The 24,551-nt window shown below is 38.8% G+C and overlaps 1 protein-coding gene and 1 long non-coding RNA gene across 3 annotated transcripts in view; one reads left to right on the top strand and one right to left on the bottom strand.

The window, feature by feature from the left end:
• The window catches only part of DSG3 (desmoglein 3), a 31,101-nt gene extending 21,572 nt beyond the window's left edge, over nucleotides 1-9,529 (top strand). Inside the window, exons 13-16 of one of the 2 annotated variants that reach the window (XM_066352901.1) lie at nucleotides 3,047-3,186; nucleotides 3,499-3,562; nucleotides 5,031-5,275; nucleotides 6,865-9,529. In XM_066352901.1, the coding sequence (XP_066208998.1) occupies nucleotides 3,047-3,186; nucleotides 3,499-3,562; nucleotides 5,031-5,275; nucleotides 6,865-7,476 (1,061 nt within the window). In that variant the 3' untranslated portion in view covers nucleotides 7,477-9,529. Of the gene's footprint in view, nucleotides 1-3,046; nucleotides 3,187-3,498; nucleotides 3,563-5,027; nucleotides 5,276-6,864 lie in introns of both variants that reach the window. The other variant, XM_066352900.1, reaches the window with a different exon arrangement.
• Nucleotides 9,530-9,747: 218 nt separating this feature from the next.
• On the bottom strand, nucleotides 9,748-24,513 carry LOC136383250 (uncharacterized). Its single transcript, XR_010747381.1, has 3 exons — nucleotides 24,383-24,513; nucleotides 15,974-16,039; nucleotides 9,748-10,078 (listed from the first exon to the last, which is right to left on the bottom strand). It is a non-coding gene; the product is annotated as an uncharacterized lncRNA (long non-coding RNA).
• Between the last annotated feature and the right edge of the window lie 38 nt (nucleotides 24,514-24,551).

The raw sequence follows: 24,551 nt of genomic DNA, 5'->3' as shown, positions 1-24,551 counted from the left end.
AACTTTACAACACATATTAAAGTATCACAGACTCTGAGACGTTATTGTTTAATCCAACACTTCCTCAAAATAGCCTACCACCTCAATACACATCCCTTTTAAAGCTTCTACACTTAATATGACTAAGTTTATTGAACACATTTAGGGAAACTACACACATGTATTCTTTTTCAGTAAGAGTAAAACATATTTTATTCAATAGATATGTTTCTAAAAAGTGGCATTTAAATCAAAATCTGGTGATTCAAATTATATTTTTAATTTAAAAGAACTTTTGGTAAATTCTTCTATAAATAAGAGAAATCTTTGATAAATTCACCATCACTTCCCTAATTATAAAACTATAGATTTTAGAGTTAAGGTGATTTTTCATTATGATCAAATCCACTTCAACCCATTCATTTAGATTATAATTTATGAAATATTTTTAAGCCACAAAGAAGTACAGAAAATTACATGACAGGCACAAATATAACCATAACTTAGAATTAACAGACATTAATATTTGCACACATATAACTGTATACCTATAACCATCATCGAGACTTGACAGCTAATAAAATTAGCCATATTTTCTCAAATCATTTTTTTAAAAAGTAATTATTATTATACAGCTAATGGACTACACATTCCATATATTCTCCTTCCTCTTTCCCCAAAAATGTTTACTATTCTGAAGTCATCGTGCAGCATTTTGTTTACTAGCTGAAATTGACACCCAGAGTTTGTTTTTCAATATCATATTAGTTTCAACAAATAAAGCTTTTTTAAGTGCATATATGTAAGTCTTTCTGCTAGCTTCCAAATGAAATGGAAACTTGATTCTGGTTTTCATACAACTCACAGATTTATGCATGTCTAACTACATGGGGGAAATTATACCATGATAAAGCTATAATAGAAAAGAACACAAAAGTATATTGCAGAAGCTTTACAGAAGCTTGAGCTTTGGAAAGTAAGTAGGTTATGGTAAGTACAAGAAGAAGGAAAGGTGTTCCCAAAGAGTAACAGTGTGAGCCAAAGCCAGAAAACACTCAGCATGCCCTGGGGGGTCACACGGCCATAGGAGGCTAACATATGAGCAAAAGGTAGAGTGAGGAAGATGAAACTGGAGAATGCATTGAGACTAATCAGAAAGGGCTTACGAACAATGGTTGTTTGTATCTTATGATCTGAGAAAGGGGAGTTGGTGACAGTATTGAAATAAAAGACTAGCATGATCAAATTTATATTTTAGAAAGATAACACTGGCAGCAGGAAAGAAGAGGTAGGTTACTGTAACAGTTCAGAAGAGATGGGGCCAACTTTAGATCCTTGGCAGGAGACTAGAAAGAGGCATTACAGGGGCACATGGAGATTTGGAGACTAATGGACAGGAAAAGTGGGTAAGATGTCAGGTGAACCATTTAATTCAGTTGTTGCTGAAATCATTAAGTGAAATTGAAAAGAGCAAAAGAAGCACAGATATAAGGTGACAATAATGAGTTTGATATTGAAATGTTAAATTTAGAGGTGTGGCTATGTCCTGCAAGCCACTGAATCTTTGGGATTGTGGCTTAGGATGGCAGTCACAGAAAAATATTGTGTTATTCCCACAGTCATATTTGTTTGTGTGATCCTACCATTTGCAAAATGCCATGTTTTGAATTCTGTAAAGAACAGAACATACATTTTTCAGTCTATAGAAATACATCTAACATTTTGAAAAACTTTCAGTGGATACATATAAAAACCAAATACATATTACACATACAATGATTAATATGCAAGTTTCCTAAGATTATAATTATAATGCCCACCTAAAAATACTGACCATACACGTGTACATTCATCACCTTTCAAAACTAACTTATCAATTCACAATATTCAATCCTTCCCAAACATTTAGTAAACATATCATTGAAAATGGCAATTTTCAATTTTAGAAGAATCTTTTATATAAACATTATATTAAATTTTGAGAAAATGTGCTCGCTTCGGCAGCACATATACTGAATTTTGAGAAAACATATAAACTACACAAACCTACTTTATTTTATATACTTGGCCTAGATATAGATAGATAGATAGATGACTGACCTAATTTGCATAATCATATAGCCCATCCAAACAATACTAGCAAATCCTCATAGAGCTCACTACTGTTTCTTACCCATACGAACTCATTTAATCTTCACAGCAATCTTTGATGTAGATACTACTTATTTTCCCATTCTTTGTCTGAGTTAATGGAAGCAAGAAAAGATGACATTATGTCCAGCTGGTGAGTGCTAGAGACAAAAATTCAAACCCTAGAAGTCTAACTCCAGAGGCTGTGCTTTTAAACTCCTCTCTAATTTGCCTCTAAGCGGACAGAGTTCAAACATTAGAATTCAAGTGGCCTTACAGGCCAGAGGCAGGAGAATGTGGTCACTGACTACCTAGACAGGGACTTGCTCCCTCCATTAGCACGACAATGATGTTAATCTTTACTGCCAAGAGGTGACCCATAGGCACGGACAGAATGATAATCACCCTGGCAGGAAGGCCCTTCCAAGTTAGGGGTTCTTAAATCACAAGAGTGCCCTGACATTAGATCAGGCTACTAGCTGAGGGAGTTTTCTGGTTTAATTGCTGTTTACTAAGAGAATATTAGAGACCAGGTTACTAAAACATGCCAACTGAAAATCTTGACCATCCAGATGCGTACTCACTTAACACCATATACGTAGCCTAAACATGTAAAAATAAATGCATAACAATAAAACATATTTCGGAAAAAAGTTGAGGAATTGAACAACCACCTTTATCAATTATCAAACAATACCTATTTTAAGATACCAATATACATATCAAAGAATGATCTGTCTCCTTCAGTTTCATAATCATATGAAATTTTAATATGCTTAATTTACAAAATTTTATTTTATAGACACTAACTGTGCTTTGTTAGATTTTCCATGAATATTAAAAATATTGCACTTTTTATAACATTTCTGATGATTGTCATGTCAAATCATTTCCAAGTGATTCAAATGTCTTGCTATTTTGTTCTACTTTATGCCAGTGGCCTTCCTTCCACTGCTGACCTGTGACTGTGGGACAAGTCCTATTGGAGGAGGGACAGCTGGATTTATCCCAGTTCCTGAGGGTTCAGAAGGAACCATTCATGCATGGGGAATCGAAGGAGCCCAACCTGAAGACAAGGTGAGTTTGTAAAACGCTTATTTCAATTACATAGAGCAAAATTCTACTTCTATTCAGATAGGAAAAAGGGGTAATTGGGTAGAAAGATAAGAGACTCCTTGACTCTCAAGGACTTCTGTGAGTCAGTGTTGAAATGAATGGGCCTTTCATTTCAAACTTAGTTCCTTAGATTTCAAATCATAAAAATGTCTATTCCTCTAAGAGTTTGGGTTTCCAATAATGTTGCCATTTGCAAAGGGCCACATTTCACCTACATTGCCATGAATCTGGTTCATTTTTTTAACGTATTTATTTTTCAAACATGGTTTGCAGGAAATCACAAATATTTGTGTGCCACTTATAACCTCCAATGGAACTGATTTCATGGAAAATTCTGGTAAGTGAACATGACATTTATTTTTGAAAGGAATAGTGGGTTAAATAAGAAATATTGGCAAATGAGAAGTGTTTGTTCTAAATTGTTTTCTTAATAATTTGCATATTTGTGTATATTCTGGGAGGTGGTACCATTGAAATAGGGTTTCAATGAGATGGTTTATTATTAGTATATTAGTTAATTCCATGACTTAGCTCCAGCTTCAATAAGTTCATTTGTCCACTGATGCCCCATTTTAATGTCTGAAGCTCAGAGATTGATGGCTCAATTCCTAGTCAGGGCACATACAGGCACAAATCAAAGTTCCTATCTCTCTCTCTCCCTTCCTCTCTCTCTAAAAAAAAAAATTTAATAAATACTTTTTAAAAAAGAAACTATAGTTCTCAGTCAATTATGAATTTTTTAATTAGAAAAGTTCACACATATAGAAAAATATAAAGGAAAACATAATACACTATGTACTCACCACCCAAACTTGACTATTCTTGACACTGGTAATATTTGCAATTAAAGCCTTATGTGTGCACATTGTTCATCTTGTCCTTGGTCCTTCCCCAGAACTAATCCTGATTTAAATTCAATGACCTATATTCTTCTTTCAGTCATAATGGGACAAAATCACATACGCTGTCACATAAGTGAAATTATTTATTTGGTTTAACAAAGACTATTTTATTCATATTATCTCAATGCCACAACTAAGGAATAAACTAGAGAAACAATAAAACCTCATCCCCTAATATTAAATTTTTTCTTAATTCTATAATTAGCAATATATTGTTTTTAAATATCCAGTCTGCAAAATCTGCGTGAGATGTCCCCAAAAATGTAGCTGTCTGCCTTTATTAGCAATCCCAATCCTCACCTGCTCTCCTGTTATATATAATTACATAGCAAAAACTATATTCAGAATTCTCTAGAAAATAAAGAACTTTCCATAAAAGTGTAATATAAAGGTAACAGGCAGAATAGTCACAACTCATTAAATTTTCCTTAGGTACCAAGACACCAAATTAGCATCTTCTAATTTGCATGATTACACTATGCATATTTCCTCTTCAGTTTTCATATTGAGCCAATATGGCAGCTTAATTATAAGTTTTCCCCTGCAAACAAACAAGCATTGCATTAGAGACATTCCATAGGTGTGTACTGAATGTTCTGTTTCTTCATTTCCATTTCTAACTATTGTTGCTGAAAACCCATTTCTTTTGTATATTTTTCAATTAGTATGTTTCAGAGCTATTTTATCCACTAATAGTCTCTGTTGTACCCTCACTTCCTGTTACTCTCACACAGCAGACTGTGGGATGTACTTATCACCTCTAGTTATATAATTGTGTTTTCTTTAGCTGATATGCTTTACTTGATATCACAGATCTCAAAGACCAGTAAAAAAAAAAAAAAGTCACAGAAAGAAAAATCACAGTGTGAGATGTTACAGAATTTTCTCCCCTGTTTTTAGAAGTTTGTGCAAATGCATGTGCCAGAGGAATGGTGGTGGAAGATGCTTCGGGAATGGAACTGACCACCAAGCTTGATGCAGCTGCAGGGTCTGGAGCGGTGGCAGGGTTTGGAGCAACCACAGGACTCGGCTTCTGTTCTACTGGACAGTCTGGAACCATGCAAACAAGGCATTTCACTGGAGGAACCCTAAAGGACTATGGTGAAGGAAGAGCAAGCATGAGTTTCTTGGATTCCTACTTCTCTCAGGTAATTTGGTGGAAAATTTCATGGTTCTGATATCTTCATTACATTAGAGATCTTTTTACTGGACTATACTATTTCAGTTTTGAAGTTTATTGTTTTTACAGCTTGTTAAAATGTAGGGGAAAAAAACAGGGGTTCTTTGCCTAAATAATACAGATAACCTAGGATGGCTGCCCAAACTGGGCTACTGGTCAAAAGGAATAACAGGGAGGCCCTGGCCAGTTGGCTTAGCAGTAGAGCGTTGGCCCGGTGTGTGGAAGTCCCGGGTTTGATTCCCAGTGAGGGCACACAGGAGAAGTGCCCATCTGCTTCTCCACCCTTCCCCCTCTCCTTTCTCTGTATCTCTCTCTTCCCCTCCCACAGCCAAGGCTCCACTGGAGCAAAGGTGGCCCGGGCGCTGAGGATGGCTCCATAGCCTCTGCCTCAGGCACTAGGATGACTCGGATGGCAACACAGCAATACTTCATATGGGCAGAGCGTCGCCCCCTAGTGGGCATGCTGGGTGGATCCTGGTCAGGCGCATGTGGGAGTCTCTCTGCCTCCCTGCTTCTCACTTCAGAAAAAAATATAAATAAATAAATAAATAAATAAATAAATAAATAAATAAATAAGGAATGACAGGGAAACAGACACAAAGTGAGAGACTATAGCAAGTGGCACCAGCAGCTTCTTCTTTAGGAATACAAAGCAGCTTATTTTATATTTCCTATACCATTAAGGATGTCAGAACACATGTGCATATATTTTTATGAAAAAGGGTTATAGTATTCTTCACATCTTTAAAGGAGTGCATGTCCAAAAATATTGAATCACTATTGAATCAATGACCTAAAAATAAAAGGGGGAAGAAGGGATGTGACTGAAGACCAGATGAACAGAAAGCGCCAGCAGCCTGCCTCCCAAAGTCGCACAGGGTGCGAGAACAGATTGGACTTTGGGAGGCAGGCTGCTGGCGTCCTGGTTGGTGTGTCATCAGAACAAGTTTCACATATAGTTTTGGTATCAGAACTGGTAAGTGCCAATATCTTGCCCTTGGATGAGCTGACAAAGGCTGACGCTGTGTTTGAGTGTTTGACTGGCAGGGAACACTTGTTTGGGATGAGGATCCTTGGGATATTCTGAGGTGGTGTGGACTCTAGTTATGAGACAGGCTCCCACAAGAGCTGCAGGGCAAAGGCCTCAGCCTGGGGGAGAGTTGTCCCAGACGGGGCACAGTGGGATGCCTTCCCTGAGACCCCGAAACACAAAAACATGCATTCACACAAGGACACACAGGGACCCTCACACTTGGCTCAGGGAGCAGGCTTTGTACCCATTAGCTTGGTAGGCCTAAATCCATGTGAGTGCCTTCAAAATTGAGAATTAAAACATGAGTCTTCTAGGCCCTGCTCAACTGTGATATAATATCAGCTACACCACTCTCCAAACACCAGGTGATTTCTGTAAGGAGATTGTTGGTACAAAGAGTATGTCCTTGAGACTACTGATTACCTAATTACGCACTTATGATCAAGCCTCTAGCTCTATGAATGGTATTATAGTCTTCAACAGTCTTTTATGAAATTCATTTTCCTACGTTTTTCCACCTTTAGAAAGCAATCGCCTGTGCAGAGGAAGACGATGGCCAGGAAGCAAACGACTGCTTGCTGATCTATGACAACGAGGGGCTGCCGAGCTCCCCTGTGGGCTCCTTGGGTTGTTGCAGTTTTATTGCTGATGAGCTGGATGAGAGTTTCTTGGACTCACTGGGCCCAAAATTTAAACAACTTGCAGAGATAAGCCTCGGGCTTGATGACAATGCCAAACAATCTCAGCCACCCACCCAAAACAGCGGTGCTGGGATTGGATCGTGTGGCCACTCGGTAGAAATCCCGCAGTCAGAACATTTCAGGTGCCAGACTTTATCAGGCAGTCAAGGAGCTTGCGCTTTGTCCGCTTCGGGCTCTGTCCTCCAGCCAGCCATCTCCATCCCTGACCCTTTGCAGCAGGGTAGCTATGTGGTGACGGAGACTTACTCCACTTCCGGTTCCTTCCTGCAACCTTGCACTGCAGCCTTTGATCCACTGCTCGCGCAAAATGTCATAGTGACAGAAAGAGTGATTTGTCCCGTTTCCAGTGGTACTGGCAACCTACTTGGTACGACTGAGCTACGAGGGTCACGTAATATGATCTATACAGAAGATCCTTGTCCCCGTCTGATATGACCAGAATGAACTGGAATAACGTACTGGCCGCATAAAGATAGCTGGAACAAATTACCCATCGTAGCATAGCAAGTCTCACAGTATCGCTCTAATTTGGCACTTACTTGCAGCTCTCATAGTGTGATCAGAATTACAGTTGAAATTTTCTAGTTCAGACCTCCAAAGTGAATATGTTGCCACTCTTAATTGGCAAATAGTATTCAAGTGGTAGTAAATTTTAATGTTTTTTGAAAAATCTTAACATATTCAGAAGAAAATTTTCTTAACGGTTTTTAAACTTCTACTTTTGCAGTGCCAAATAAAGTTGTCTATCCTTTAAAATGCAAGGTACTTTTAGTAGATTAAGCCCTTGGAGTCAAGAGCCCCAGTTCTTGTCTCTCTCACCTTATTTTATATCATTAATAATGATGTAAGGGTCCTAAAATGTTTGCTAAAACATTTTGAGCTGCTGGGGGTAAGGGGATACTAGTCGAAGTTGAATTTGTTTCATCCTCTTGGTGTTGGGAGACCCTAAATTCATCTTTTGCTCAAGCTAAGGGCTATTGGCTTATGCATTAAACTTACTACATCTGTATGCCTCTAACAATAAAACAATTTTATCGTATAACATTTAGGAAAGTTTAGTATGGTGTAAATAATATTTTGGGTCTCTTTAATCATCTTGAAATGATCTGTCCATAAAAATGTTTTACACTCAACTCCTTCCTGCACACTTCTCTGTAACAAATCCTGTGTTAATAGTTAAAAATCCTCCTTACTTTTTAAATGTCACTAAGATGTAACTTACGTATGACATACCTTGATGTTTTTTATGTTAACAATGTCTACAGACTTTGCGGGAATACAAAATGTGGCTTTTCTCATAAGGTAGGGGCCTCCGACTAGAATAACACAAGATAAAATTTGTGAATATGTATTATAAGCAGCTTTTTAAGCCAAATAAGGTAGGAAAGGGGATTACTAAAAACCTCTAATTTTTTTAAAGCCTCCCTTCTTTTAAATTAAGCAGCTATAGCAATTTAATTCTTGAGTGTGATGATGTTAGGTTAGTGAAGCTTTAGGATATATTATTTTATTCATGTTACCACGATGGCAGTGCAGCTCTTCAAATCCATTCTGGTCACTCCAGATCTTCAGTGTTTAACCCATAGAGAGCTGAGTCTTTACAAGGTCATTGTCCAGCTCCATTTTCTCTAATTGCATATAAAATCTCTTTTATCATTTTTTTTGCCATATTCCAAACAGATATTTGTTTTCCCTAGTGGAATGCAAAGTAATAAAGTATTTGTGTTTTAACCCAGAGTGCTGTCTTGAGGATATGTTGAGGGAAAGAAGCCCCCTACATGTCCTTACACCTGGCATTCTCCCCTCTCCCAGATGTCATTACTGCCAGGAAGGCATGTGCTAGGACTAGCCTGAGAAGCTCAGGGAGCCTGTTCCTCCAAGACAAGGCTGCTGCTGCAGTAGACGCACTTGGAAGTGAGGGGAACTGGACCCTATGGAGCAGCCTGCCACACCCTAAGGAAGTCTCCTTGCTATTATCACTGGGCACCTCTTCTCTCGCTTCTCAAAATAAGCTTCCTCTGGGATCTAGCACACAGACAACTGGTCTGTGCCTCTGTTTGCATATAGAGTTATATAAATAGTCATAATAACCCTTATTCCAAGTTCAAAAGTGAACTGAGGATCCTCAAAGTATTTTAACTTTGCCTATTAAAACCCAAATTATTAGGAAATGGGAATTTTGCTGCATTGACAGACTGCAGAGGAAACCATGCCATAGTAGTAAAGGTTATATAACGAATGATTGAAATTAAATGTGTTTTGAAACAAAAATAGATCAGTCTCATCTAGGAGGACCTAAGATTGATTTACCATGTAACACTAAATTCAAAGCAAAAATGGGTCTGTATTTTCCATCAAAAATAAGAATTGTTTTAAGTAAAAAAAAAAATTTTACTGTCTTTTTACTTGATGTATCATCAATTTTAAATGGTATATATTAAAACTTGAACAGTATAACATTGTTATAATAAAACTGTTTGGCAACAAATTTATGAGTTCTTCCTTGATCACTCACTAAAAGCTAAACTACTATCTATAATTATCTCTAAAATTAATAGCTATTTAAAAATACAATAAAATAACTTACATAAATGTTTTTATCAGTATATTACATTTTTTTTCTAGCCAATACCTATTCTGCATTCTCCCAGGCAAGAAGGAAATGCCTGGAGACTCGAATCTCTTCTTTGGGTGAATCTAGATGGTGCTGGATGAGGTCAGAGCTAACTTTTACTAACTGGCTGCTTTGACTCATTTATTTGTTTGGTAATTAGAATCATCTTTCAGGAAAAAGTTTTGACAGTCTATGATGACTCAGAGAGAAAAGTTAGAATAAAAGAAGGTAAGAATCAAGCCTAACATGATAAAAAAAGATATTACCATAGCTCTGGCGACAGCCATCGTGGTGGTTTGCTCCCCAGTAAATGCCTGTTATTTTTGTGTCTTCTTTTTAAAGAGATGCTACAAAATAAGTTCCTTCAGAACTTTGGATCTTGCTTCTGACTGACCTTCCTCATTCTGAAATGCAGCCTTGGACCTGGGTATGGGAAGCAGAGAGTGGATTAGAGCAGACGGTGAGTGAAAAAAATGGATGGCTTAACTTGGCCGTTGCAAGTTTCAGGAAGGAGGAGAGCCATGGAGGGAAATTCCAAAAATATCACCAGTGTCTCCTATTCTTACAAAATTTAAGGAATAAAAACCTTAACTTTCAAAAATCAAGAGGGTAAAAGAAATGCATTCAACCAGCTGCTTCAAAGCAACTAACAATTAAGAATCACATAAAAAAAAGAAAAAGTTCAGGGTCTTTCCTTCTTGTTCTTGGCAATTCAGCATTTTCTCAACTCCTTTGTGGGGTATTCAAAGAGTAATTCTGAATCAGTCTAAGATTGTTTTATGTAAGGGGGAAAAACTGATCAAAAAGCAAGACAAAGAATCATTTAAATTCCAGGTGACAGAAATGACACATTTTCCATGAAAAATACTGAGATTCCTTCTGCTTTTACTTGAATCAAACTGCACTGAGATTCTTTATGACAAGACATCAAGACACTGGCCATTATAGGTTGGTGCCTTTATCTTTTTTTTTTTCATTTATACATTGACTTTATTTTTATAAATACAAACCAAAATATTTAAACACAACACAAATGTAGTTAAAACACCAGAGCATGACGCTCTACAACAACAAGAGAAGATAAATGCAGTTCCCAGATTAGGAAGAAGTGAGACATGGCTAAGGGCCACCTACATTATGAGAGTTACATAATCTAGTTCAATTCTGAAAGTAACTCTAAGACTATAGTCATGAAAACAGACTCAGGAAAAGCAAAGTAACTTTCTCAGGTCATACAATAATGTCACACAAATGTAAAGGTTTATCTAATTATTCAGCCCTACTGATAAGTTTTACCCTCAGAATAATCTGTTTTTAACACTAAGACTTGAGCAGGACATGAAAATTTGAAAAGAATTTAAAAAAAATAAAATTATTTTTAAAAATTTAAAAAGATTAGAAATCTAAATATAATTCTAAATATTAAAGAAGCAGTATTATATACATGCATTAAGCAAAAGTAGGTTTACAGTTGTGAATATGCAAAACAGTTTATTCTTGCATTATTTATTAATTATTGAATTATTTTCCCATGTGAACACTGCAAACCTACCGTTGCCTGCCTCGTGTGTATATGCATATTATGAGAGAGAACAAAGAGTTCTATATATTTCTCTATGTATTTAACATTGAGAGAAATAGAGAGATAAAGAGGAGAGGCAGAGAGATTGATAAAAAGAATGCCAATACATGATTTGCTGCTATTTTTGAAGTATAAGTGAGGTTATTTTCAGGGCACAATGACCAGTTCTTTTCCACATTTAATAATAAAAACAAGCTATGTAGAAGTCATGAAATCCCTTTTTTGGTAAATTCTTTATAATTACTTCAACAGTGCACTTTTGAGAAGAAGTTTTATGACGTGTCTAGATATAAAAACAACCATTTTAAAATGTTGTATTTGTATATATAGTAAAATGATCACCACTGTAAGTCTAGCTGACATCCATCACCCTACATAGTTACAAAAAAACTGTTTCTTTTTATATGATGAGGACTTTTAAGATCTATTCTTAGCAACTTTCAAATATGCAACACAGTATTATAAACTACAATGACCATGCTGTGCATTATATCCCAGAGCTTATTTATTTTATAACTAGAAGTGAGTACCTTTTGATCACCTTCACCCATTTTCCCACTAACTACCCCCAGCCTCTGGCAACTACCAACTTGTTCTCTGTGTCTATGAGCTTGGTTTTTGTTTAACTTTATTTTTAAAAATAAAAACTTTAAATGGGTCCATTCATCCTAGTGTTTCCATGATTTTTGGAAAACAACACATTCTAATAACTACAACTATTTTACTTTTTAAAGCCATCTTAATTCTTCCTTTTTTTGAAGTACATGGAACCACTGTATTTTGATTTTATGCCTCAGAACACCTCTGATGTTTTCTGTGTGCTGAAATTTTCATTATTACATTAGCAAGCAGTAAATTTCGTGTGAAAGCACTGAACATCAAACTATGATAATATAAGCAAAACATTGATATTGAAGGAATTGTATGTCCTCCTTTTCTCAGATGGCACAGGAAGGATTTATATTGTTTCATAATCAAGAAAAGATTGCAAAAGGTTTTCTTAATTATAAAGCAGTACAGAATCAGATAACCCTATATTTATTTAAATGGCATAATGACATGGTTTTCACTCCTGCAAGGAGACATTTTTACTAAGCCAAAAATGAGTATCTACACCCAAAATGTGAGATTAACTTCAGTCATGTGTTCCCACGTCCAGCTGACTAGCACTGATAACAAGATTGACATGTTCCTAACCGGGAGGTAAAACACACACAAACACACAGGCACAGGTACTTGCCTCAGGTAGCCATGTAGCGGGGCTTCGCTGAAGCAGTGTCTTTCCATTATCAAACCATGGACCAGACACACATGCAAGACTCTGCTCGTTACATTTATTATTCAAGAGAAGAATCACTTAGATTTTTCACCTTTGTTTAGGTAAAGCATAATGAGGAGGTGTTATTTGGCCAAACTTTTACTTATTCTCATCGAGGGCTGACTACCACAACTTTTGCTTAGTTAAAAAAATATATATGTGTGTGAGTAATAGGAAATGGAAGTATTAGTCAGAGGGTACAAAGTTACAAAGTTTGGTTATACACAATGAGTAAGTCCTAGAGATCTACTGTACAGTATAGAGCCCATAGTTATCGATATTGTATTGTATACTTAAAATTTTGTTAAGAAGGTAAATCTTACATTACGTGTTCTTATCACAAAAATAAAATAACAATAGATGGTACAATGAAACTTTGGGAGGTGATGAATGGGTTTATGGCATAAATTGTGGCAATGATATCATAGGTATATACTATCTTCAAACTCATCAGGTTGTATGCATTAATTATGTATATCATTTTGTATGTCAAAAAATTAATGTGTAATAAACCCTTAGTCTAAGTTCTGGTGATATTTTTCTGCATCTTCTTGCTGCCTCTCAGCTATTATAAATTGCTATGGGTTTTTTTCTCAGAAGATATTTTATGGCTGCTAATAGTTGAACTATTAAGTTGATTTTCTAACTAGCCATTCTTCTTATATTTATTTTCTTGGACCCAGGAACTGTCCTTTTTTGTGCTGGTCTTTGAATATTCTTTTAAAGATGCAAGCCAGCAACAGAGGCATATGCAGCCAAGATGATGGAAGACCTTCTCCTCTATCAAAAAATCACTCTCTTAGGGCCTCTTGGACCAGCCAGTGCTTGCTACTGCTAACCTACTTACCAACTCTGGGCAAAACAGGATGTCTCCACTGAAAGAAAAAGTCAGGGCCCTGGCCGGTTGGCTCAGCGGTAGAGCGTCGGCCTAGCGTGCGGAGGACCCGGGTTCGATTCCCGGCCAGGGCACACAGGAGAAGCGCCCATTTGCTTCTCCACCCCTCCGCCGCACTTTCCTCTCTGTCTCTCTCTTCCCCTCCCGCAGCCAAGGCTCCATGGGAGCAAAGATGGCCCGGGCGCTGGGGATGGCTCTGTGGCCTCTGCCCCAGGTGCTAGAGTGGCTCTGGTCGCAATATGGCGACGCCCAGGATGGGCAGAGCATCGCCCCCTGGTGGGCAGAGCGTCGCCCCATGGTGGGCGAGCCGGGTGGATCCCGGTCGGGCGCATGCGGGAGTCTGTCTGACTGTCTCTCCCCGTTTCCAGCTTCAGAAAAAAAAAAAAATGAAAAAAAAAAAAAAAAAAAGAAAAAGTCAGGAGATGTTGACTATTTTGATAGGAAACAATCAGTTGTCAGGGAAAGAAAACCTGCTAAAGTTTTCTTTGTGAAATGTATACTACAGGAAGACCTAAGAGACTATTTTAAAACCTCATTCCATCTATTAGTCAATCAAAAACTCATCCATATTTTAATGAGTAACAGAAGATAAACTTGAAATGTTTATTGTTTGGTTTGTTTTCTTTAATTCTGCATTTTAAGTTAATGGTTAAGAGTTCAGGCTTTGGAGACAAACTACTTGAGTTCAAATCGCAGCTCCACCACTTCCCAGCTGTGTGTTTTGGGGCAACTTACTTAACCTCTTTGCACCGTTGTAACTTACAGTTTAAATATTCAAAATGAACTCAATAAGAATACTGACAGCCCTGGCCAAGTAGCTTAACTGGTTTAAGTGTTGTTCCAAACGCCAAGGTTGCACGTTGGAGTCCTGGTCCAGGCATATACAAGAATCACCCAATGAATGCATTAAATACATGACACAACAAACTGATGTTTCCCTCTCTCTCTCTCTCACTCACTCTCTCTTCCTTCCTCTCTCTCTCTCTAAAATCAATTATAAATTTAAAAAAATTAAAAGTGCTGACATAAAAAACGAAAACCATAAAAACTCAAAACATCTACATTACCTGATTCAAGATCTTGTTTTACAGGTGCTGAAAAACAAGTGTTGATCAAAGGCAGAGGTAGGAATCGACTGGGCTAATTCTCTTTCTGCAACTTGAAACCATGACTGTAGTATTCCCTTTTCACTAACCTTTTACCTTAGCCACAGGCTTGTTCTGTCTGGTCTATTCTGCACTGCAAATTCCTCAAAATACACAAGCAAACAGAGATGAATGGCCCAAATCATGTGAATCACTAGTTACTGCAATTTTCAGTTGAGCTTCTTCGGAAAAGGCCAGAACGGGAGACTTTTTTCCCTAAGAGTTCTAATGATGTTATTTCTACCAAGTTGATTAGGGCATCCAGGTGGCATTGTGGGGTGAAAATTAGCATGAAACAAATGATGCTATTGATCCAACCTCCAGTAGGACATAGTAGGTAATGCCACTAGAATAGCAATTACCGCACAAAAAGAGTTACCATGCTTTATGTTCAGTTTCTAATGATATGTGGTGCCAAGCTTCTGGCCAAGTGAAAAGAGTTTTATTCATAAAAGCTAGATAAGCCAACATAAAATGAAAGGAAGTAAAGTTTGTCTTTACCTTTCCATGTATTTTCCCCTTATTTCTAGAACATGATAACGCTTAATGTTTTCATAATCATTACCTCCGGTTTCCTCTAGAAATCTGACCATAACTAGCTAATAAACATTTAAATAGTTTGAGAAATTAATTCACGGTGAAGTATAAATCTCACAAAACTCTTTGTTACTCCTCCTGGGAGCAAATATCACTAATACTTAAAATATCTGTTTAACTCAGAAAACAAGTGAAATTTTATTATTGTTAAGTCATAGGTCGGGGGGTGGAGTGCTTTGTGCACAGACACTTTCCTGTGTCCCTCAGATCACATGTTTAGTGTCTGTCTATGCAGGACCACGGAGCACACCTGGGACTCAGGTCTCCCATTCTGACCAAATGACCTAATGTATCTAGTTTCGATGAAATAAAAGAAAATATTCTCTAGAACTTCCATCATCTTGTCATTCCTGAAAGCCAAGAAGCCACAATCTTCCTCTATGTTTTTTTTGGTTTGTTTCAGATGGCTTATTCATACTTCTACAGTATAAATCCAAGGCACAAAGAATAAATCATACTCTGTGCACTTAAGATTCTAATTATTGAAAATTCTGAGATTTAGACTGATTCCCCACAGTACCAAACAATGGAAACACAAGGGCACTTTTATGAACCATAAAGCGATTCTTCACATGAGCTTTCACATGGATTTTACTTTGTTCAACACTGTCTTCCTGGTAATACTGCTCTGCTTAACCTGTTGAGTTGTCATCAAATTTACTGATTACTTAAGATAAATGTTCTAATCCTAAACTTAAGAAAGAAGTACAATGATCCACTCTCTTCCTTGCTCATACCTATAGGAGAATTAGTCACAGTAAGTCATTGGTGACTGACTTACCTTTACAGTAGCTGATTCTGCATGAAATGCGTGTGACTCTCTCCAAAAGTATGATGTTACTCAGGTCTACCTAGGAAAAGTTACAGTGAATTAACAGACAATTGCCTGGGAAAATAAGAGATCTGCTTTCAGGGCATCTAATAATGTTCTTAATGAATATAATTATTTAAGTAGAATCGTTAAACACAACTGTCCTCAGACAAGCTGGTAAGGGTCACTGTGATCACTGAAACTAAATTATCCAGAGTGCTTTTTCCCATTGTATTAGGGAGGAAGAAAAACAATTTTCCAACTTGGCAGGGTAGAAGGAAAACTATTTTTCTTCCCCCACAACCTTCTTTGTGTCAAAGTTCTGCTTAACTGGTGTACTTAATGCTTGAATATATTTCTAAGAAAAATCTCTATTTTAAGTGGGACCTAGATGCGGTCATGAAACTCAAAGTAGGCTCACTGCAAAAATTTAAAAATTACAATTCAAACAAAACACACCTTTTCCTGAAATGCTCTTTTTATTATCTGAAAATTGCTTCAGGTCTCCAATTCCCTGAGTATGTACAGATGTAACCAAGTTAATTAAATTATTATTTATTATGTTAAAAGATTTTCAGTTACTTTTGATAGAAAACTAAAGTTACTACACAGAAATAATTTGCCATTCGTAGTATCTAATTTGGGGTTCAAGAAGAATTATATTATAACTTTTGGTCACTATGGCTCTTGCAAGTGTGTCCTCCAAAGTGGTGATTCCTGATATTTTTTTGTGCAGGACACCTTTGGCAGGTGACATTCACCAAGTCCTTCCTTCCAGTAGACAAGTTCACACTGAGGCTCTATTCACCTGCCGGGCTAGAGCCCAGCCCCCTCTGTCTCCACCCTGAAGGGGATGTCAAAGTGTGAGTAAATACCTTTCTTACTGAATAACTAGATATGTGCTCTAATCACTTTAACCAGAAAATAATTCACAAATTGATTATTAACACATTACTACATCGACTGGTATGGTACTAAAATAAAAAATCACCACCAACATGATTAATTTTGAAAAGAAATAAAAATGAGTAATTTAATATCTCTGAATCTATATTTTTACCTTACAATGGAAGTTATTTGCCTTTGAGATTCTGCTTCTCTCTGCTACCATCATTATCCTGGATCATTGGGAAAAGATCTTTAAAGCCAGTATTGTCCTTCCACGCTCGCTCTCCAGAGCTATTGCGTGGCTTCTATTCTATACCTACGAATGTCACTTGTCTACATGCAAATGAGTAACTGCCAAGAAACCAGCACTCTTTTCTGTGCTCTGAGAGGTTTTCTGTGTATCTGCCTAAAGCCATTAGTCACACCGGACCCACGTTATGATTTCTGTGTGACACTGAGTAAATACTCCAGGGCTTGCTGTAAACCACACGCCCTGCCATGCAGGCTCTGAATTCCGGTCCAGGGCTGCTGTTAGCATGGAACACACCCCACCGCCTTTCCCAGCCACTGCTCTTTCCCTGATCTTTCCAAGAGTTCCCATAAACAAATCCTAGAGGGAAACCAAAGCCAGAGGTTGACTCTAAATTTTTTTTCCCAGAAAATGGAGCTGGGTAGACAAAACTGGCATTCCCCAGTGTCACACTCCTAATGAATGCTTACTTTGTTCAACTCCAGCAGGAAAAGGGATTTTCCATATTATGTGTGGTTTCGCACTTTGTTCTCCCTGTAAGGAATGCCTTAAGGAAGAGGAGGGACACAGGAATGTTCTTCATTGGCCTGTGAACTCCTCCCACTTTATGCTACTCGGGCAGTCCTAGCAAAGCTGGTCCTGGACAACATGGTGAGGTGGGAGGTTGTTATCCACAGCGAGCCAGGCCTCCCCAAACACCCCACCTCAGTGTGGTGACATGTACTCACATCCTTCTGGGAATACAATATCCTCTTGCTCTTTCTCCCTTTACCCTCAGCGCGCGCGCACACACACACACACACACACACACACACACAATCTATCCTCCAAAATAGTAACCTTATAAACTGTATTCATTTATTCATTCATGCATGCATTCAAATAATACCTACTGAAACTTTCAATGGGTCAGCACTATTTTAGGAACTGGATACAGAGCAGTTCACAGAGAACAACCTCAGCCCTCAGGAAGATTACATTCTAGTGAATGGCAACAGATAGTGGATAAGTAAATACATGGTCTTTTAGATTGTGATGTTTCCAGAAGAAAAAAATGAAGCAGATAAGGGTAATGGGGAGCTCTGAGGGTGGTAGCAATTACAATTTTAAAATAGAGAAGGCCTCAGTAGTAAGGTAATATTGAGGGGGGGGGGGTGTTAAGAGCGAGGGAGTAAACTTTTTCCACATCTGGAACAGAACCTTCTAGGGAAAAGAAACAGAGTACAAAGACTATGAGGTGGAGCATGCCTGGTTGACCTGTAGTCTCAGGTTGTCATGTAAATGACTGATAACCTGCCACCCTTCCAGTAATATGCATGCAACACAGGAGCCTGCGGCGGAAGTATTTTAGACATGAGTCAGGAAGAGGGAGAGGAATTCTGATGGGACACCAAGGCTTTGCTGAGGTTTCCTGGACCATTGATTGCTGCCTCATAGACACCTCAACCCAGCATTACTACAGTCTTATCACCTTTTAAAACTAAAGTGATTTCTTTTGAAAAAAATCTTTTAAGACAGGTTCAGCACTATATTTAGCTCCAAGAATAGACAGTTTTGTTTTCTTTGCTGAGCCAAATCCTATTTCGCAACTATAGTATCTTCTCCTAATTCTCCTCTGTTCCGTGAACAAATGAACAATTTCCTTACACCGTTTTGGCCCAGAGACTGTGCATCCAAGCAGCCAGTTCTCATACACTGACTCACAGGATGCTTGTGGGGATGGCTCAGTTAGACCGTGAGTCCCTGTATGGGCTCCCTCACTCTTCCAGGTTGTCGGTATCTGGGGCTCTGCTCTCAGGGCTGTTCATTAAGTGTGGTGACTGCTCATTAAGGGTGTGCTGGCTTCTCTGCACTAGACCTTAGGGCTTGGGCTTGCAGTCTGCTGGGCTTTCATTATTACTCTGTAAATTCTAGCCCAGAAAGGTAACAAAGTTTTTCCCATCCTGTTATTATTAGAAGCCAACCCCCACCCCAAGTCAGACAATGCTCCTCTCTCACTAACCAAGGTGGAGGGGACTGGGTCCCTCTAGCTGGATATCCATGAGAAAGAATCTCAACATCCTGACTCCTACTGTCTGTGATGTTACTCACCTCGGTTTCTGTGGAGAAGGAACATGGCTCCTTCCCTAATTAAAGAGAAGAAAAATCCTCTCCCATTTCTTCACACCTGATATAACACACTGTCTTCTCAACTGGCCCCTGAACAGCTCCAGCTTTGCCCTATTCAACTCCATGAATGTCCAAGACACTTAGTTACACCTCTTAACCATCAGCCAGGTGACTCTATTACCCTGACTCACACCCTCACACCCACCATCTGCTATTCTTCTCCTGCTGTTGGCTGCATTGTGGTTGGAGAAAACACACATATACAAACCAACACGTGTGCATGCATGTATGCATGTATACACATACACAATCCCAGACCAGCATTTTCTGACCAGATCCACTATTAACTTATCCACAGTGGATACTCCAAACAACTTTCCCTACAATACTACTTTTTAGTTATACTTAATTCTTTCTAGTATATGGATTTGTTTGAACAAATTTTTATTGATCATCTAATATGTGCTGGATACAAGGGGCTGAGTTCACTGTGAATATGTTATGACCTCTGCTTTCAAGATAGTAACAGTCTTGAGAAGGAGGGAGGGGTGGGACAGCAGACATAGATGAGATAACTAGAAGCCACAGTGTGATTACTACTAGGAAGGTGAATGAGTCATTTTGAGCAGAGCCACAGATGGAAAGGAATGGAGGAAAAGGTAAGTAATTGGATAGGGAAGAGTACAGGAAAAGGAGAATTGAGGATGACACTCAGTTCCCTGGCTTGGGTGGCCAAACTGACAGGCATACGAGGAAACAGGAAGATTGAGGTGCAGAGATGTGGGGGTGGGGAAATCTTTTTTGTCAGTATGCTGAATTTGATATCCCTATGAAATTATAATGGTCATTTGATATTATGGCTTATGAAATATTCAAGTGGTAATACCCCATGTTTGAAGCATGGGAAAGGAAGGTGTAATAGATTTGCACAATGGGAGTGGCTACATATTCATGCTTAATACCAAGTAAGAAGAAAAGGCATAAGCAGCCCTGGCCGGTTGGCTCAGTGGTAGAGCGTCGGCCTGGCATGTGGAAGTCCCAGGTTTGATTCCCGGCCAGGGCACACAGGAGAAGCACCCATCTGCTTCTCCACCCCTTCCCCTCTCCTTCCTCTCTGTCTCTCTCTTCCCCTCCCGCAGCCAAGGCTCCATTGGAGCAAAAGATGGCCCGGGTGCTGGGGATGGCTCCTTGGCCTCTGCCCCAGGCACTAGAATGGCTCTGGTCGCAACAGAGCGACGCCCCGGATGGGCAGAGCATCGCCCCCTGGTGGGCATGCCAGGTGGATCCCGGTCAGGCGCATGCGGGAGTCTGTCTGACTGCCTCCCCGTTTCCAGCTTCAGAAAAATACAAAAAAAAAAAAAAAAGCATAAGCATTTAACAGGTGGCAGGGAATAAGAAATGAATTGAGAAAGAACAGCCAGAAAAATAGAAAATGAGGTAACTATTTCTGCCTCCTAGATCAACCTGCAATTATGTTCTTCTCATTTCAAACTACTTACAAGACTTTTCTAATTGGTTATTGCTTTAATATCTCAAATTCAATTTTCACACACACACACACACACACACAATCTTTTATTTATGACTTCCCTTTGTGTGTTAATGGAATAAAAATAATCCTTTTTTCATGGATAAATCTGAAACCCCTGACTCTTCACCAACAGCATCTATGCTTTGAGTTATTCTGTCCTGGCAGGTTCAATGTCTCCTTCACAATTATTCTTCCTTTAAGAACCAGCTCACCACACTACCCATTTCCTCCACCAAAAAAAAAAAAAGGAAAATAAAGCCTTCTCTAATCTCTTGGTTCAAAGTGTGAGTTAAGGACTCCCTTCTCTATGTTTGCAATTTACCTTGCATATATTTCTACCACTGCACTTATAATAGTTTATAAGCAGTTATAGTTACATTATTTTATAATCTAAGATCTATTTCATAAAGATCTATTTTTGTTTCTTTGGATGAAGAGACATTTATCTTTGCATCCCCCCAAAATGCAAACTAAATATCTGTTGAACAGGAACAAACTAAATGTTGAATAAATGAAGCAATACCTGAGTGAAGTTGAACTAAAGAACAGATTCCTCCTTTTATTGCCCTTCACACATCACCTAGAGATGTTTCATATTTTTTTCTGTACAACATATGCTTCATTAATCAAAGCCTCACAATAACTTTTTTTTATAATTTTAAAAGCCATACATTTCTATCATTTGCTTCTAAGGTATTTCACAGGATAGCAACCAGATTTTGTTCCCAACTCTTTGACATTTATTGTGATAGATAGACTCATTGGGATTTTCAATGGAATTAAATATCAGCCATCCATCAACCTATTAGCCAAGAACTGTCGATTTATAAAGTGATCTTAAATGATGGAATGTGTTGGAAGTAATAGGGCATGATAGTAAAAAGAGCCACATTAATGTTGGTTGGTCTTTATGAAACATTTATAAAATTTCTGCGTTTGAGATAATATTAAAGGATGATACCAATAAGCTAATCGTTTGAAGCTTATTTTTATCCGTATGTATGTATGTATGAATTCAGCCAAGTATTCTGAGAAATATAACTCAGGTAGATATTTTGGATATATCAAAATGTTAAAGCCAGTTATTTGCACAAAGTATATTTTGAGCTCATGGATGAAAAGTGCACTTCTTAAGGAAAGTACATTTACCATAATGTTCATGTAATTTAGAGGGAAAACCTGTAAGTTAAATCTTTCACATCTTGTTAATACTTCACTTTAAAGTGATTATTAATGCTTTGTTGGTAATAGTAACATTTGTATTTGTGCACAAAGATTTATGAAATATATTTACCCTCATCCCAACAGAAAGGAGAAGTCAGGAGCCAGAGAATTAGCTGTGTATCATTTGACTTTCAACAGGTCTCTTCAACTCACTGAGACATAAGTTTCAGATTTTTTTTTTTTTTTGTATTTTTCTGAAGCTGGAAACGGGGAGAGACAGTCAGACAGACTCCCGCATGCGCCCGACCGGGATCCACCCGGCACGCCCACTAGGGGCGACGCTCTGCCCACCAGGGGGCGATGCTCTGCCCACCAGGGGGCAATGCTCTGCCCCTCCCGGGCGTTGCTCTGCCGCGACCAGAACCACTCTAGCGCCTGGGGCAGAGGCCAAGGAGCCATCCCCAGCGCCCAGGCCATCTTTGCTCCAATAGAGCCTTGGCTGCGGGAGGGGAAGAGAGAGACAGAGAGGAAGGAGGGGGTGGGGGGTGGAGAAGCAAATGGGCGCTTCTCCTATGTGCCCTGGCCGGGAATCGAACCCAGCTCCCCTGCACGCCAGGCCGACGCTCTACGGCTGAGCCAACCGGCCAGGGCCAAGTTTCAGAATTTTTAAAGAGGAACTCATTCAAGAATGACACACTATGGCATTGGATAGTACATATATTGACATCTTCTCTCAAAACCTTGGAATAAATGTCTTAAAGAAGAAACACTATCCTGAAACTGACTTTGACAGCCTCTGGGGCAGGTTGAATAACCCAACAGAAAATAAAATTTGCATTAACTTCTGTCATTCTGGAAGCTATAATTATCCTCATTACTAAATGGAAACCATATTCTTGATAATGAGGCATAAATACTTGCCTATAAGTTTCAATTGCAAGATCACTAATTTCAGATAGGACTTATATATAGTTTCTTGGGATGATTTGTGAAAGTGTTTTGAAAACAGCATGCCCTATTTAATTAGGAGTTTTCCCAGCATGATAGAGAGTGAGAATTATCACCAAGATGTGCTACCACCCACCAAGTCTGGCTCAAGAGGAACGAGTGAAACTAGAAGACATACTTCCCTCCTTATTCATCTGTACTGTTGGAACCCAGCACTGTTCTAGGCACTAGAAACAGAACAGTAAACTAAGCAGACACTCTTTCTAGATACTCAGTCCTCAACACTTAAATAACAGTATGAGAACCACTCAGCAGTTAAGCCCTAAACAAATAGAGGAGGATGTGGTTCTCTCAGCTCGGAGAGGGACTGGTCCTTGATGACCAGAGAAGAAAGGAACTCAACAGGAGATGGCAACAGTACTACATTTGGCAAACTGGCAAAATAGGGGAGAAGGGTAGGAGATGCTGGAGGAGAGGAAATGAGGGCAGTATGACCACAGAAGGAACTGTGCTATTTTGGCCAAATTTTCCAGTACCAAATCAACCCTTTATACTTTTATAGGGTCTCCCATTACTCTAACATCAACAGTCAACCTTTCTTAGAAATTTCCTAATCTGGTACTGATACTAGTGCAGCGGTAGGGAATCTTTTTGGCTAAGAGAGCCATGAACGCCACATATTTTAAAATGTAATTCTGTGAGAGCCATACAACGACCTGTGCACCTTACACATTATCCAATAAAGATTTGGTGTTGTCCCGGAGGACAGCTGTGATTGGCTCCAGCCACCGACAACCATGAACATGGGCGGTAGAAAATGAATGGATTGTAATACATGAGAATGTTTTATATTTTTAACGTTATTATTTTTTTTATTAAAGATTTGTCTGTGAGCCAGATGCAGCCATCAAAAAAGCCACATCTGGCTTGCGAGCGATAGGTTCCTGTCCCCTATACTAGTATGGTTTTTTTTTCAAGAAGAGTTTAAAGTTAACATTTGTAAGTATCTTGTAACAACTACCATTTATTGCACCCTTATGTGCTAGACATTGCAGAATGCTTCGCATAGATTTTCTGATTTAATCTTTAGAATAACCTTATGCGTTGGGCACTATTAATCCAATTTGTCAGATTGGAAACAGATGCACAGAAAGGTTGTCCAGGTCACACAGCTAGGAACTATTGAAATGAGGGTTCTGACCTGTAGTTATTGCTGTGTGTAGAAATTTTGTAGATCATATAGAATAGTGTACGTTTCTCCTTAACACCTCTAGAATTTTCTCCTTATTGACTCTAGTTAAGGGTCAAAGAACTGCCCCTTTAAATCATCTGTGATTATTTTAATAACTGTTTCTCCCTTGGCCAGATAAACTGCAAAACTGTTGGAAGCAATCGGGGGCCTTGGGAAGAGGTGAGACGCCTTTGCGGAGATAGCCACCTGCAATCCCGCTCCCGAATCCTCCACTCCCTGAGGGGGGACCCCACGCACCACGTATGCAGTGAGGCCACGGGTCCCATGTGATTCGTCTTTCTTCGCACCACCTGAGCTCTGGGCCCCACGCACATTCACAAAGCTCTGGGCCTTTCACGGCCTCGGCAAGTCAGGCCAGTTCGCTGGACACCGCCGGTCTCCGCAGCAGAGAGTGAGATCTGCCCTA

Source organism: Saccopteryx leptura, chromosome 11 (assembly GCF_036850995.1).
Source record: "Saccopteryx leptura isolate mSacLep1 chromosome 11, mSacLep1_pri_phased_curated, whole genome shotgun sequence".
NCBI classification, from domain to species: Eukaryota; Metazoa; Chordata; class Mammalia; order Chiroptera; family Emballonuridae; genus Saccopteryx; species Saccopteryx leptura.
This window is presented reverse-complemented; position numbering and strand designations above follow the sequence as displayed.